The sequence below is a fragment of the Drosophila takahashii genome, chromosome 3R, assembly GCF_030179915.1.
Source record: "Drosophila takahashii strain IR98-3 E-12201 chromosome 3R, DtakHiC1v2, whole genome shotgun sequence".
NCBI lineage: Eukaryota > Metazoa > Arthropoda > Insecta > Diptera > Drosophilidae > Drosophila > Drosophila takahashii.
Window position 1 is genome coordinate 127,609 of NC_091681.1, and position 16,060 is coordinate 143,668.

General features: G+C 36.7%; 1 protein-coding gene across 7 annotated transcripts in view; it reads right to left on the reverse strand.

The window, feature by feature from the left end:
* Positions 1–2,576: 2,576 nt before the first annotated feature.
* Positions 2,577–16,060, reverse strand: part of Myo81F (Myosin 81F) — a 1,428,838-nt gene continuing 1,415,354 nt past the window's right edge. For 6 of the 7 annotated variants that reach the window (XM_070216714.1, XM_070216710.1, XM_070216711.1 and 3 more), the window contains one exon: positions 5,689–5,819. In XM_070216714.1, coding sequence (XP_070072815.1) covers positions 5,760–5,819 — 60 coding nt within the window. In that variant the 3' untranslated portion in view covers positions 5,689–5,759. The other variant, XR_011419017.1, reaches the window with a different exon arrangement.

Sequence of the window (16,060 nt, forward strand, 5' to 3'; positions counted from 1 at the left end):
TGCCGTAAAGCACCGGCTGTTATAATCGTTTTAAATTGCTTTTTGAATTAATTTAAAAGTTCTTGTTTTTATTAAATTACTTGATCCACGTGCGCCCGTCATTGCCAACAGCTGTTTTAACAGCCTGTACCTTAACAGTGCGTGCCTCTGTTAAAATTTCTGGTATGTAACATTAAAGTCTGATGTTATCCTAACAGAATGACATCATTGGATCCTAATTTTAAGGACTTTCAAAAAATTACTTTTGGCCACCTAAAGTGGTCATCCAGACTATAGTGCAGCGGTCGGCACACACATACAACGACATTTTGTTTTATATTTGTGTGAGTTAATTGCACGGGTCAGCTCATCAGTGTGTGTTTGCAGACCGCTGATCTACAGTGTACGTGAGTGGGAGAGAATGGCAGACAAAATAGCATTTAAGGTTCCGACGTAATTTGATTTAATCAAAGCCTATGAGCCATTGAAGTAATTTGTTCACCTCGATTCCCAACTAGCTTGATGCGGTGTACAGGCTTAAAAAATACAAGGAAAACAAGAACGCTATAGTCGGGTGCCCCGACTATCAGATACCCGTTACTCAGCTAAAGGGAGTGCGAAGGAGATGGAGATAAAAACTTTGATTCGCCGTAACTTTTTAACGAATGCTATATGGGAAAAAAGTCTATTTTTTTGGCATAAACTCTAGTTTTAGAGATACAATTTAGAAATATTTTATATATACTATTAAGATAAAGCTGTAATTTCAGTTTTTGTTGCTTTTTGAATCGGACCATTGCTTTCAACCACCGCCCACGCCGCATATTCAAATTAATTGGCAGGGATTTTAAAAAATTTGTATTTGTATTGGTAAGACGGTAAAATAATTTCGGTCTAAATTACTTTTTAAAATTTGTCAAAAAAAAAAAAAAATGCGTATATTTGCATTTGTTTTAACACATATACAAATTAACATTAATATACCTTTGCAGAGGGTATTTTAATTTCACCTAAAAGATTGCTACCAAGAGCAAGAGACACACCGAAACAAAAAACATCGTTGTATTTAAATAAAAATACATTTTTACAAACTGGGCCATTAAGAAAGAAAAAATAATTGATTACTTTTTCCGTTTTGAATCTGAAGAGTATGGGCTCGACAAATTCGCTGGCTTGAGATGTTCCATCATATTTGTTGTGTTCCCTCATGTTTTTAAAGATTTTACCCAGTAAGTGCAGATTGCAATGGCCGGTAATACTCTGGATTAGTGGACTCACCCCCGAAATTCGAGGGTGAGTCCGATAATCTAGAGTATTACTCAATGGCCATAAGATATAGTGGTCCGATCCGGCTAGTTCCGACATATGTACTACCTGCAATAGAAAGAAGACTTTTGAAAAGTTTCAGCATGATATCTTTAAAACTGAGGGACTAGTTCGCATAGAAACGGACAGACGGACATGGCTAGATGGACTAGGCTATTGATGCTGATCAAGAATATATATACTTTATGTGGTCGGAAACGTCTCCTTCACTGCTTTGCAAACATCTGACTGAAATTATAATACCCTCTGCAAGGGTATAGCAAGAGAGAACGCTATAGTCGGGTTGGTGTCCCGACTATCTAATACCCGTCACTCAGCTAAAGGGAGTGCGAACGCTGTACTCGGGTTGGTGTCCCGACTATCTAATAATTGTAACCCAGCTAAAGGGAGTGCGAGGGAGACAGATATATAAACAATTTTGATTGCATATAACTTTTTAATGAATGGTCTGATTTGAAAACATTTATATCGATAGGCAAAAATACACACAACAAAATTGCATTTATACATTTATACTATACGGAAATCTTTAAAGATGTGGGCGCAGGACACATTTTAAAATCGTTAGTGGGCGATTGTGGGCGTTAGAGAGGGCGTGGCACTCGGCTGAAATAAACTTGCGCTGTGTAGGAAACGAAAGGTCCGATTTTAATGAAAGGTCCGATTTTAATGAAAGGTCCGATTTGAAAAATTTCTTCTACATTTCGATAGGTATTGATAAACACAATAAAACTGCAATGCCAAATACCAATTCTCTAGCTTTTATAGTTTCCGAGATCTCAGCGTTCATACGGACAGACAGACAGACAGACAGACGGACATGGCTAGATCGACTCGGAGAGAGACCCTGGTCAAGAATATATATACTTTATAGGGTCGGAAATGCTTCCCTCTAGCTGTTACATACTTTTGCACGAATACAATATACCCTTTTACTCTACGAGTAACGGGTATAAAAATAATTTAAAGCGACACAACGAGACACAGCTTGTCATATACAACCTTGCCCGGTCCAGTGACAATCAAGTGAAGCTTGTGGGGCAATGCGGGCTAATGACAGACTAATGACTAATGACATAACTCCAAGAATACTATTTTTTTCAGGAACATTTTATATTTGTTCTGGTTAATTCGTTTAGAGGCTTACCAAGAAGTCCCGACCCACATTCCATGATTCCTCGACCCAAGCCCTTTCAGAACTGGATCACTACTTAACAAAGAGACAACAATTTTATTTACTATTTATTTATAAACAGCTTATGGTAATTACATATTTTGTATGGAAAACAGCTTTATCTATTTCATCTCTTTTGCAGCTTCAGAATATTCTTGAATGAGCGTAGTGATTTGAAAGGCCTGCAATAAACAATAATTATATTTGATTATATCAGATACAACATGAAAAGAAAGATTTTTAAAAATATGTAAACTCTTTCAGTTAACGCCTTGTTTATGATTAAATACGATCAAAGGTATAACATAAATATACCTTTGCAGAGGGTATTTTAATTTCACCTCAAAGATTGCTACCAAGAGCAGGAGACACCCCGAAACAAAAAACATCGATGTTTTTAAATAAAAATACATTTTTACAAACTGGGCCATTAAGAAAGAAAAAAAAATTGATTACTTTTTCCGTTTTGAATTTGAAGAGTATGGGCTCGACAAATTCGCTGGCTTGAGATGTTCCATCATATTTGTTGTGTTCCCTGATGTTTTCAAATATTTTCCCCAGTAAGTGCAGATTGCAATGGCCGGTAATACTCTGGATTAGTGAACTCACTCACTCAATTCGAGGGTGAGTCCGATAATCTAGAGTATTACTCAATGGCCATAAGATAGTTCCGACATATGTACTACCTGCAATAGAAAGAAGCCTTTTGAAAAAGTTTCAGCATGATAGCTTTAAAACTGAGGGACTAGTTCGCATAGAAACGGACAGACGGACATGGATAGATGGACTAGGCTATTGATGCTGATCAAGAATATATATACTTTATGTGGTCGGAAACGTCTCCTTCACTGCGTTGCAAACATCTGACTGAAATTATAGTTCCCTCTGCAAGGGTATAACAAGAGAGAACGCTATAGTCGGGTTGGTGTCCCGACTATCTAATACCCGTCACTCAGCTAAAGGGAGTGCGAACGCTGTACTCGGGTTGGTGTCCCGACTATCTAATAATTGTAACCCAGCTAAAGGGAGTGCGAGGGAGATAGATATATAAACAATTATGATTGCGTATAACTTTTTATTGAATGGCCCGATATTGAAAAATGTCTTCTACATATCGATAGGCATAAATACACACAACAAAATTACATTTATACTTCTCGGAAATCTTTAAAGATGTGGGCGCAGGACACATTTTAAAATCGTTTGTGGGCGATTGTGGGCGTTAGAGGGGGCGTGACGCTCGGCTGAAATAAACTTGTGCTGCGTAGGAGGCCCAAGATTATACCATGAATGAAACCTTTGTTTTCCGGTAAGGTACGTCTTCCTGAATAAAAAAATTTCACTTAAAATTTTTTTTATGGATAAAATTTTTTTTAAAGTGTAAAAAACGTTTTTGACATTTATTTAATTTGACTTTTACAGGTAATAGAATGCCCTCCAACTTACATTTCGTCAAAGTTGAAAAAGTTAGAAAAAATGCAAAAATTCTGGCATAAATGGCTTCGTTAAAAATTCACGCCTATAAACCAAAATTAGTTTTATAACTTCTACTGGTAGAAGGTGCTTTGACAAAAAAAAAAACAAGCTATTGATCATTACAATCCACTAGCAAATTAATTTGATATGCATTTTTGAAGCTTGCGACAACGGTGTTTTTTTAGCCGTTTACAGTGTTAACTGACACAACAGGGCTCTAACAGGGCTGTAATACTCGTTTTTCCCAACGTAAAAAATCGATATAAAATCGAACTATTGATTGATTTTTTTGTTGATGGTCTTGTTTGTTGACTTAAAGATGTATCTTTAAGTATAACTCATAAAACTAATTTCGGTTTTTAGGCGTATATTTTTAAAGATGCCATTTATGCCAGCATTTTTGCATTTTTTCTCACTTTTCCAACTTTTACGAAGTGTAGCTTCTAAACTAATGAATGAAACTCAATGCAGTGTATAAGAGCTTGGTTGGAGGGCATTCTATTACCTGTAAAATGAGTGAGTTATGGTTGAAATCGGTTTATCACAACTCAAGTTAGAAATTAAAAAAGTGTCAAAAACGTTTTTTACACTTTAAAAAAAATTGTATCCATAAAAAAAATTTTAGGTGCCACTTTCTTAATCAGGAAGACGTACCTTACCGGAAAACAAAGGTTTTATTCATGGTATATTTCATCGATTTTTTTGTAAACTGGTGTTATTAAACGGCAGCTTTAGTATATGGTTGTCTGATTGGCAAGAACTATTACTCTGAGCATGGTATACATAAATAAATTAGATTTGCACAGTTTCATGTCATTAGCTTTAATACTGCAAAAATGTCATATAAAAATAGAAAACAAGAAATATTTTCACAGCTTTTAACTATTGCTTCTATGGAAAACTTTGATCACGAATAACTTTTTAACGAAAGGTCCGATTTGAAAAATTTCTTCTACATTTCGATAGGTATTGATAAACACAATAAAACTGCAATGCCAAATACCAATTCTCTAGCTTTTATAGTTTCCGAGATCTCAGCGTTCATACGGACAGACAGACAGACAGACGGACAAACGGACATGGCTAGATCGACTCGGCTAGTGACCCTGATCAAGAATGTATATACTTTATGGGGTCGGAAACGCTTCCTTCTAGGTGTTACATACTTTTGCACGAATAAAATATACCCTTTTACTCTACGAGTAACGGGTATAAAAAAATACAATACATAAAACTGAATGTCTAAAATCCTTTAAATATTAATCCAGCATTTTTTTTTAGTAAATATATAATGTGAACAAGTCGGTGCCCAGACTATCAGATACCCGTTACTCGTTACTCAGGTAAAGGGAGTGCGAGGGAGATGGAGATATACTTTATAGGGTCGGAAATGCTTCCTTCTAGCTGTTACATACTTTTGCACGAATACAATATACCCTTTTACTCTACGAGTAACGGGTATAAAAATAATTTAAAGCAACACAACGAGACACAGCTTGTCATATACAACCTTGCCCGGTCCAGTGACAATCAAGTGAAGCTTGTGGGGCAATGCGGGCTAATGACAGACTAATGACTAATGACATAACTCCAAGAATACTATTTTTTTCAGGAACATTTTATATTTATTCTGGTTAATTCGTTTAGAGGCTTACCAAGAAGTCCCGACCCACATTCCATGGTTCCTCGACCCAAGTCCTTTCAGAACTAGATCACTACTTAACAAAGAGACAACAATTTTATTTATTATTTATTTATAAACAGCTTATGGTAATTACATATTTTGTATGGAAAACAGCTTTATCTATTTCATCTCTTTTGCAGCTTCAGAATATTCTTGAATGAGCGTAGTGATTTGAAAGGCCTGCAATAAACAATAATTGTATTTGATTATATCATATACAACATGAAAAGAAAGATTTTTAAAAATTTGTAAACTCTTGCAGTTAACGCCTTGTTTATGACTAAATACGATTTGGAGTAAATGGCCGCGTTCAGCAGAACAGACTTGATCACTGATTACTGATACATTTACGCATAATCCATTTCTATGACGTAAAAGTAAAAAATATATCAAGCTGTGCACGCGCAGCTAGTGTGTAATACATAAAAATCAACAAGAGAGAACGCTATAGTCGGGTTGTTGTCCAGACTATCTAATACCCGCACTCAGCTAAAGGGTGTGCGAGGGAGATGAATATATACAAATTTTTTGATTGCGCATAACTTTTAAATGAATGGTCCGATATGAAAATGTCGATAGGTATAAATATACACAACAAAATTGCATTTATACTTGTCGGAAATCTTTAAAGGTGTGGGCACCAGACACATTTTAAAATCGTTAGTGGGCGATTGTGGGCGTTAAATCTCAACCTTCTATCTTTTGTAGTTCCGAGATCTCAGCGTTCGTCCAGACAGACAGACAGACGGACATGTCTATATCGACTCGGCTAGTGACCGTGATCCTTCTCCCTGTTACATACTTTTGCACGAATACAATATACCCTTTTACTCTACGAGTAACGGGGATAAAAATAGTAGCTCAAATAAGCTGCGTTGACAAAAATGAAAATTTTGAAATTTCAAAAGTGGAATCGTTTGCCTATGTTTGCTCACCAATTAGTTTTTTTTTCTCACGTCCAGTTTTCGAGATATATCGGAATGTTTTTTAATCGTAAGAGAGTCGTTTGCTTATGTTTGCCCACCTTTTAGACTTTTGAAAAAGTTAATACTTTAAAAGGTATGTTAATTATAAGTTTTTTCTTAAGAAAAAATCGTTGCCCAAAATAAGCGACTTCCCACCACGACTATCTAATACCCGTCACTCAGCTAAAGGGAGTGTGAGGGAGATAGAGATATAAAACTTGGATCGCGCATAACTTTTTAACGAATATTCCGATTTGAAAAATTTGAATAGGTATTAATAAACACAATAAAACTTCATTCTTACTTTTCCCAAATCTTTAAAGGTGTGGGCGCCAGACACTTTTTAAAATCATTTAAGGCGTTTGTGGGCGTTAGAGGGGGCGTGGCCATCGGCCAAAAAAAACTTGCGCTGCTAGGAAGCCCAAGAATATGCTTCGGTAATCCGAACTTTCTAGATTTTGTAGTTTCCGAGATATATTTTTATAAAAACAAACGATTGTTATCCTCTCAAAACTAAAAAATATTGATTGCCCACTAGAGCCCTGCTTGAATCATTCAATTTTTGTTTTATCATAGTATGCCATGAAATTTCTGATTTGTTTAATTCAATTCTATGTGAAATAAATTGAATGTTGTTCTAATTCATTTCGAATTGAATGAATCGAATGAATTATTTTTAATTTTCCAGATTTTTTTTGTGCTTTCTATTGGAACAAAAAGTGGAAAATTTTTAACAAATCAATGTTAACTGCATAGTAAATAAAATTCAGGCAGATTTAATCACAAAATAAATTGTCGTATGAATTATTTCGGAATTCATGCCATTCATTCATTCAATTCTATTGAACTCAAAATTCAAATTCATTCAATTCTATTAAACTCAAAATTCGAATTAATTCATTCATATAAAAGAAAAAATTCAAAATAATTCATTGAATCCATTCATGCAGGGCTCTATTTCCCACACCTTAAAACTACAAAATTTTAAAAACAAACGATTGCCCACCACTTAAAACTACCGAGGGCGGAAGCTAACTTATTTTGTTTTAATACCCTTGCAGATTTCACAAATGAAAACTTGAGTAGAATAGCAAATTGAATTAATAAACAACAAAATGTTCTATAATTAAAAAAAAATTTAAATGTATCATTTTTCACCCTTTTATTCCTATGGGAGCTATAGGATATAGACGCCCGATCGGCACGCGCTTTTACCCTGATCAAGGTATGCATAAAAGAATACGATTTGGGAAGTTTCATGTCAATAGCTTATATTCTGCTCGAAATTTCCTGAAAAACGTCAAATTTTGACCGATTTCACCCTATTGTTCCTATGGGAGCTATAAGATATAGACGACCGATCGGCACGCGATTTTACCATTTAGCTATCAGATTGTTCCTATGGGAGCTATAGGACATTTGTTAACACTGTTAATGAGTAATTATAAGTCGATACAGATTTTGGGTAATTTTTAGATCACCCTAGTGTTCAGTTGCAAAATAAGCATAATGCCCGGTTCTTATTGGTGCACTGTATGGTGAGTTATGTTGATTTTGCTAGTGTCAGCACTTTGCTGCACGAGCGGTCGGATTGCCGGCCGCGCATAGCTTACGTAAAGTCAAATATGTTTTTAGTTTTACTTGGACATTCATTAAAGAGCATTGGCTTGAATATAAAACTCCGGCATTGGCCGTCAACATTTACTTCAATAATTGAAATTGGTTATCGAGCCTTAAGAGCCGTTAGCAACGGATTTAGTTACTCCCGACACACAGTGGTGGAATTTACTGATTTAGCAGCGATTAATTCAAATTTCAACTTAATTATTGGCGCAAAAAATGTTTTGTAATCGATAACTAATATATCCGATAGGCCAAAAAAGCTTTTCATTTCGCTTTCCTCTCGATATTCGAACAGCTGTAAAGCTTCAAACACAACATATGTGTTTCATCCGCTGCCACTAACCGCTCTCCCGCCAATTTTGACCACTCTCTAAAATTTGCAAATAATTCGATTTTATTCATTGCAATTCAACTTTTTGCTATTAATATGGAAAAAGGTATGTAATTAACTACAAAATAAATGTTAGTGACCTGTGATTGTGTTCTTCCCAAAATTGTATGAGGTGTAGTGCACGTAAGAGATATAATGTTTACTAACAAACTAAACTTTCGTAGACCAGAACTTTTAAGGATCGACTGGGATCGATATCAATGTTTTTTATAAAAATTAGTCAATATTATGTTTAAAAAAAAAATTTTTTTTTCCACATACGTCTACAACAATATTATGGGTAGATTAATATATATAACAATATTGACTGCGCCAAAATAGCTAAGAAAATAAAAAATTGTACTAAAAAAAATTAATATTAAAAACAAAAATAAATGTTAAAAATAAAAAAATTTCTGCAAAAATTTGTTGTATATTAATTTTGATTTGTGGTTCGAATCCCTACCATTAAAAATAATCTGTTCAAAAATATCGTCATACTTGCAGAAGATATTAATAAATCGCTGCTAAATCAGTCATTTCTACCACTGTGCGACGTAATCTTCATAAGAAGAGAGTAGAGAGCCAGTGACAACCACCCAGCTAATCCATAATAGCAGCCAGCCACGGTGGCAACTGCATCATCACCCCTTCCCCCGGATCAGCAACGGTGGCAATTGGATCGCAACTCCTCACCCTCACGGATAGCGGCGAGGGATAGCGCGTGGCTCCAGAACTAAAACATAATTGGCACCCAACTTTAATACCGAATTCACGACACAAAAATATGTAAGTGGGCTGATCAAAATTAATACAGTCAAACTTCAAATACACATACAGGAAAAAAATAAATAAGAATCCCTACAAATTATTTACACAAAATTAAAAAATGTTTACAGTTTAAATAAAGCTATTGTAAAGGTGACTTTTAGATAAAGTAAATTAATACACCAGTTTACAAAAAGAAATCGACCTCTTCCTCATCGAAGACAACCTTAATTTTCCGGTTAACTACATCTCCCTGATTAAGAAATGGGCACTTAAAATTTTTTGTATGGTGTCAATTATTTTTAAGTGTATAAAACATTTTTTGCCACTTCTTATTTTCTATCTTGAGTTTTGATAACCTGATTTGGGTCATCTTATAGGGGAGAGTGGGGGAATTTCGTCACAGGGGCAATTTCGTCACCTGCAATATCTCGGAATCCATAAGTCGTAAAAATATATAATTTTTTTGTTTTAGTCCTTCAAGACGGCCAGACACAACCAATGCATTTGTGCTGCACAGAAGGCCAAGATAATTAAGCTATAATATTAAATGTGTTTTAACAGTTCAAAAGCTACATTTAGTTCTCGACGAAATTGTTTCTGTATGCCACAATTCAAAAGGAATAAGATACACGATTTTTTATATAATACACAGTGCTATAATGTGCATTTCTGCGTCAGTGATTTTTAACTTCGCGCATAATTTCGGAAGAAAAATAATTATTTCTAAAAAAGTACTGTCTGGGGAAATTTCGCCACCCTACGCTAAGGGTAAATTCGCACCTATTTTAAATACATATTTTTATATTTGACGAGCTGGCTAACCAACAGACTACCAGCAGCAGCAACAAATATAGGACATCAACAAAAATGGTACGCTTGATCAGTGTAGCATATTTACAGGCTTTAAACTCCCTACATTTTTCAGGTGACGAAATTGCCCCGGTGGTGTGGTGATTTTACCCCCCTGTGTGGCGAGATTGCCCCAGTATATTGGTTTTACATTTTATTTTTTTATAAATCACCAAGGTAATTAAAAAAATAGGGGAATGTCACATTTTAAAGCTTGGTGCTAACCGCATTCAACAATAAAAATAGAAATATAATAACGTGTCTCAAGATGGACAAAAAATAGCTTTGAAAAAATGCTGATGAAATTCCCCCACTCTCCCCTACTCAATTTACAGGTAATATAATGTTCTTTAACTTTCCTATACACAGCATTGAGTTCCAGTCATTAGTTTAGAAGCTGCACCTCGTCAAAGCTGAAAAAGTTGGAAAAAATGCAAAAATGGTGACATAAATGACATTTTTAAAAATACACGCATAAAAACCGAAATTATTTTTATAACTTCTACTTAAAGATACATCTTTAGGCAAACTAACAAGACCATCAACTCAATAAACAACCAAAGGTTCGATTTTATATAGATTATTTCAGTTGGAAAAAAGGTGTATTACAGCCCTGTTAGAGCCCTGTTAACCTCAGTTAACAGCTGTAAACGGCCAAAAAACCACCGTTCTTCCGAGCTTAAAAAATTCATATCAAAATAATATTCTGGATTGTAACGATCATTAGCTTGTTTTCTTTGTCGAAGTACTATCTAACGATATAAGTTATAACAAGAGAGAACGCTATAGTCGAGTGCCTCGACTATTAGATACCTGTTACTCAGCTAAACAACTTAATAGAAATAAGCCTTCTTATACGTTTTTCGCCGCTCGATTTTTACCCAGGGATCTCTTTCTAGAAGAGGCTTTCTAGAACTTTCAATTCTGCCTAGCACATCTTCCGTCTCTCTCTAGCGCACTCGAATGCACTTGTGAAAAACGTATACGAGCAAAATGAGACAAAATGCTCGCCCCATTTCAAATAATTTAAAATTTGCATTAACATAATGTGAATTAGAGTGACCACAGAAAAAAAGGCAGATTTTTTCCAACGCCATTTCCTAGATGGCGCTAGTGTATATTGTATTGCGCCATCTACCGCCAGATATTGATACTACTGGTCATGAAAGGCGGAAATGTAGGCGCTGGCCAGGTTTAAGCGTTTATTGGGTTTGTGGGCGTTAGAGTGGGCGTGGCAATTTTTTTACTTGGCCAATCGATAGCTATTGACGAAGCGAATACAAATCACTTACTATTTTCATAATAGCTTCAAAACTGTGGGCGTTAGAGGGGGCTTGTGGGCGCTAGAGGGGGCGTGACACCTTTTTGAAACAAACTTGCGCTGCGTAGGAGCTCCTAGAATCTGCATGCAAAATGCCAATCCTCTAGCTATAGTTTCCGAGATCTCAGCGTTCATACGGACAGACAGACAGACAGACGGACATGGCTAGACCGACTCGGCTAGTGATCCTGATCAAGAATATATATACTTTATGGGGTCGGAAACGCTTCCTTCTAGCTGTTACATACTTTTGCACGAATACAATATACCCTTTTACTCTACGAGTAACGGGTATAAAAATAATTTCGGTTTTTATGCGTGTTTTTTAAAGATGCCAAATATGCCAGCTTTTTTGAATTTTTTCACAATTTTTCACACTTTTTCAGCCTCGACGAAGTGTACCTCCTAAACTAATGACTGGAACTCAATGCTGTGTATAGGAAAGTTAAAGAACATTCTATTACCTGTAAATTGAGTATAATATGATCAAAATCAGGTTATTAAAACTCAAGATAGAAAATAAAAAGTGGCAAAAAATGTTTTATACACTTAAAAAAAAAATTGACACCATACAAAAAATTTTAGGTGCCCATTTCTTAATCAGGGAGATGTACTTAACCGGAAAATTAAGGTTATCTTCGATAAGGAAGAGGTCGATTTTATTTTGTAAACTGGTGATATCAGCCGTCCCTAAATACAATTTTCTTTCGGACGCCAAGTACCCGGTTATTAATATAAAATTATAATAAACAAAATATATATAGAAGAAGAAGATACACAGTACGGACGTGCGAAAAATGGCTCCTGAATTCTTTTCAAAACATAACACTCCTGGTCTGCCAAAGCCCTGCTGGACGTACCTAAACACTGTCACTTGGTAGGGGCTACATCGGCACCGTGAAATCTCTGGCCAAACACCTCCGGATCTGGCTAAAATCACTTGGTATCGACCCTCCCAAACCGACCTGGAAACGCGGCTTTTCACTCAAACGGATCATTTTTGTTGGTGGAAACCGCCGACAAAGGAGGAAAACCCAAAACAAAAAACACTCAGAAGACCGGCAATGATTAGGCGCAAACAAAACTAGTGACGGAACACAACAGCTGAGAAGCAATCACAGTGAGTCGGATCCAAAGCTCTTGCTTATCGAACGCCCACCAGAATAATAGCTAAGTCTAATCTACGGTCCCAGCTTAAACCAATAGGTGGCGTTTAGAAAACTTTCAAAAAATTTTAAAGCATCGTTTTAGGCATACTGTTAAATCTCATCTCTGCACAAAACTAAATAAAAATGTTAGGTCTCGCCAGGACCCCTACTAAGCCTCAGGGTACCGGTCAGGCCGGGACATTTAATGCGGCACCTGCTAGCGTCTCAAAACGGAGACACTCCCCCGCAAAATAAACCCACACCAACAAACGCAGGCAACCTGGTAGATCTTAAAGATCTGAAATCCATGCTGGAGGGTATGTTCGACTCAAAGCTAAAAGAACTAGCTACAAAATCGGACGTTAACTCGATTGCCACAAAAATGAATACGATTCAGCAAAATGTAGAATGTCTCTCAACAAAGGTCGATTCGCTTACAGAGGAAAACAAAATATTGCAGGCAGAGATTATCAAAATCAAAAGCGACAACGAAAACAAACAAGCGAGACTTCTACAACTAGAAGACGCAAATAAAAGAAAAAACATAATTAAACATAAACATTAAATAAAGGACCGTATGGAATTAGACTCGTTAAAGAAGCTGCACGACGCCGACGGAAAAATGGCTGTTCTGGTTGAACTTAACACAGTAAGCGCTACAGACCATCCTTAAGCACACCAAAAACCTGAAGGGAACGCGAGTCTCAATCGAACAGGATCTGAACATCGAAAGGAGACTTAAATAAAAACGCGTGATGCTAGGCCTCCGCCGGGACATTCTGGCGAGCCACAAAAACTTTAAGCTCACTGTTAGAAACGATCGCATGGTTATAGAAGGTAGATGGTTCTACTGGAATAAAGACGGCACGCTGATGTGTGGAGAAGAGTTAGCACAAAATGTCCTGGAGAACATATATGGTACCTCATTTAAAATAGCCATAGACTACGAAGTTATATTGAGCAAACTAAATTCAAAAAACTAAATATCCCCAATGTAGTACCGTCCCTTAGGGCTAGTACTCAACCCAACAAAAAGTCGTCCAAAACAAAAACTTCATATGAAACAACATTTTTTGACGTTGCTTTTCATATGAAGTTTTTTGTTTTGGACGACTTTTTGTTGGGTTGAGTACTAAGCCTAAATGTTAAAATTGTATAATTTATAAAAAATAATAATATAGCTGACTTAGCAAATAAGACATTACTTAAACAATTCTTTAATTATGTAACACAATTCGATATTTTTCTACTATTTGAAACTTTTCTGACCAACGACGAAACGAGTTTTGTAAATTACTTTCCTAATCACTTGCTGCATTGGATACCAGCAGTGAGAGTAGCAGCCCGTGGACGGGCCAGCGGAGGAAGTGTTTACGGAATCCGAAAGCAGCTGGTGAACGAAGAACACATTACCTAAACGAGCAAGGAAAACGCAGAAGTCATCGAAATAAACACGAAAGACGAAAAACTACATATACTCCCAGTATACATTAACTGCAATAACTGGCAAGCAGATTTTGAAAAGGTGTACGATTTCGGACTGACAACAGGTTGCAATAACCTAATGATTATTGGGGATATAAATGCTCGCATCTGAAAAGCACAAGCCACATCAGAACCCACAAATATATACCTCAGGACCAGCAGCACTATTCGTAAATCTAAGGACGAAATCTCAGGCAACAAAGGCGCAAAAATTGTTGAGATGTGCGAATCACTGGGACTGACGGTAATGAACGGAATCAGTGACCAAGAAGGAGAATATACCTTTATAAGGGGCGCAGCAAGGTCGACTATTGACTACTGTCTCATACAAGGAAAGTGGCACGATGTGGTGAAAGATTTGGTGGAAGTTTCCCAACTTCTTTCTGATCATATGCCCATCGAAATACTTTTAAAACTCAATCTACATGAACAAGTCCATAGTACCCAGCCAAAACTCAACCGAAGGTTAAAGTGGAAGGACAACCACCTCCTAAGTTACACAGATGCATTAATATCAGGATCTTAATCGTAGATGCCTCCAGGCCCATGCAGCAGTCACTAAACTTTAGCAGAAAGCAACCGTGGTTCGACGTACAATGCGAAAGGGCCAGGAAACCATCTTTTGATTGCCTGAAACAGCTACGGCGAAACGAAATAATGGGCACCATCTACAAAACGGCAGTAACAAATTACAAACGTCTATGCAAAGACAAAGAAAAACAGTTCTGGATAAATATGGAACGCCAACTACAAGAAGTTCGCGACAGCAAACAGTTCTGGGGAATCGTTAATAAATTAAACGGGAACAAACAGAAAAAACCCATAAAAGTAAGGTCCACAGATTTGGCTGACTATTTTAGTATCCTACTCTCCCAAATTCAAAATGAATCAGAAATAAGCTATGCTAAGCCTCTGCTTTCCTCAGATCATATGGACTCCCCTTTCAGCCCTGCAGAAATAAAAAGCGCTGTCCTAACACTAAAGCTAAACAAAGATTCTGGTGAAGACAGAATAACTGCAGAATTTTTCAAAAACGCGCCACTTTGCTTTATACAGCGACTTACCGATGCCTACAACGAATTTTACAGCCATGAAATTTTCCCGGACTGCTTAAAAAAAAACGCCTGATCAGCCAAATTTTTAAAAAAGGTATGGAGACCGATCCCAGCAACTACCGAGGCATATCTGCTCAAAACACAGTCGCTAAGATTTTTGCAGGAGCACTGTTAAAACGTATGACGACATGGGTAAACCGAGAAAACATTCTTAGTGAATTTCAGACAGGCTTTCGAAAGGGTTTCTCTACAGTTGACAGTGTTTTCGTGCTGACATCAATCGCCCAAACCTTTCTGCAACAAAAAAGGAAGCTGTACATTTTCTTTGTAGATTTTAAAGCCGCCTTTGATACAGTGAACCGAAATAGCCTACTGTATAAACTTAGCCAACTCGGTCTCTCAACAAAAGCCATACTAGCACTGTCCAGTATCTATGAGGATAACAAAGCAAGTGTGTGGGACTGATCAGAGCTCTCGAAATGGTTCGATACCAACAGTGGAGTTAAACAAGGCTGCATTCTCAGCCCCCTCCTCTTCTCTCTCTTCGTGGACTATGTTGTGGATTTTTTACCAGGTGGAGTGACTGTGAATGGAACCCATGTTAAGACCCTTTTGTATGTATGTGAAACGTTAAGGGACATGATTGCTAGCGTATCCGAGTACTGTAAAGTATAGAACCTCACCATAAATACAATCAAATCAAAGATTATGGTAGTTAAGGGTACAGGTGGCCGTCACGCTAGGAACGAAGAATGGCAACTGAACGGAATCCAGCTGGAACGTGTAAAATCATACAAATACCTCGGTGTAACGCTCACCACTAATATGAGTTTT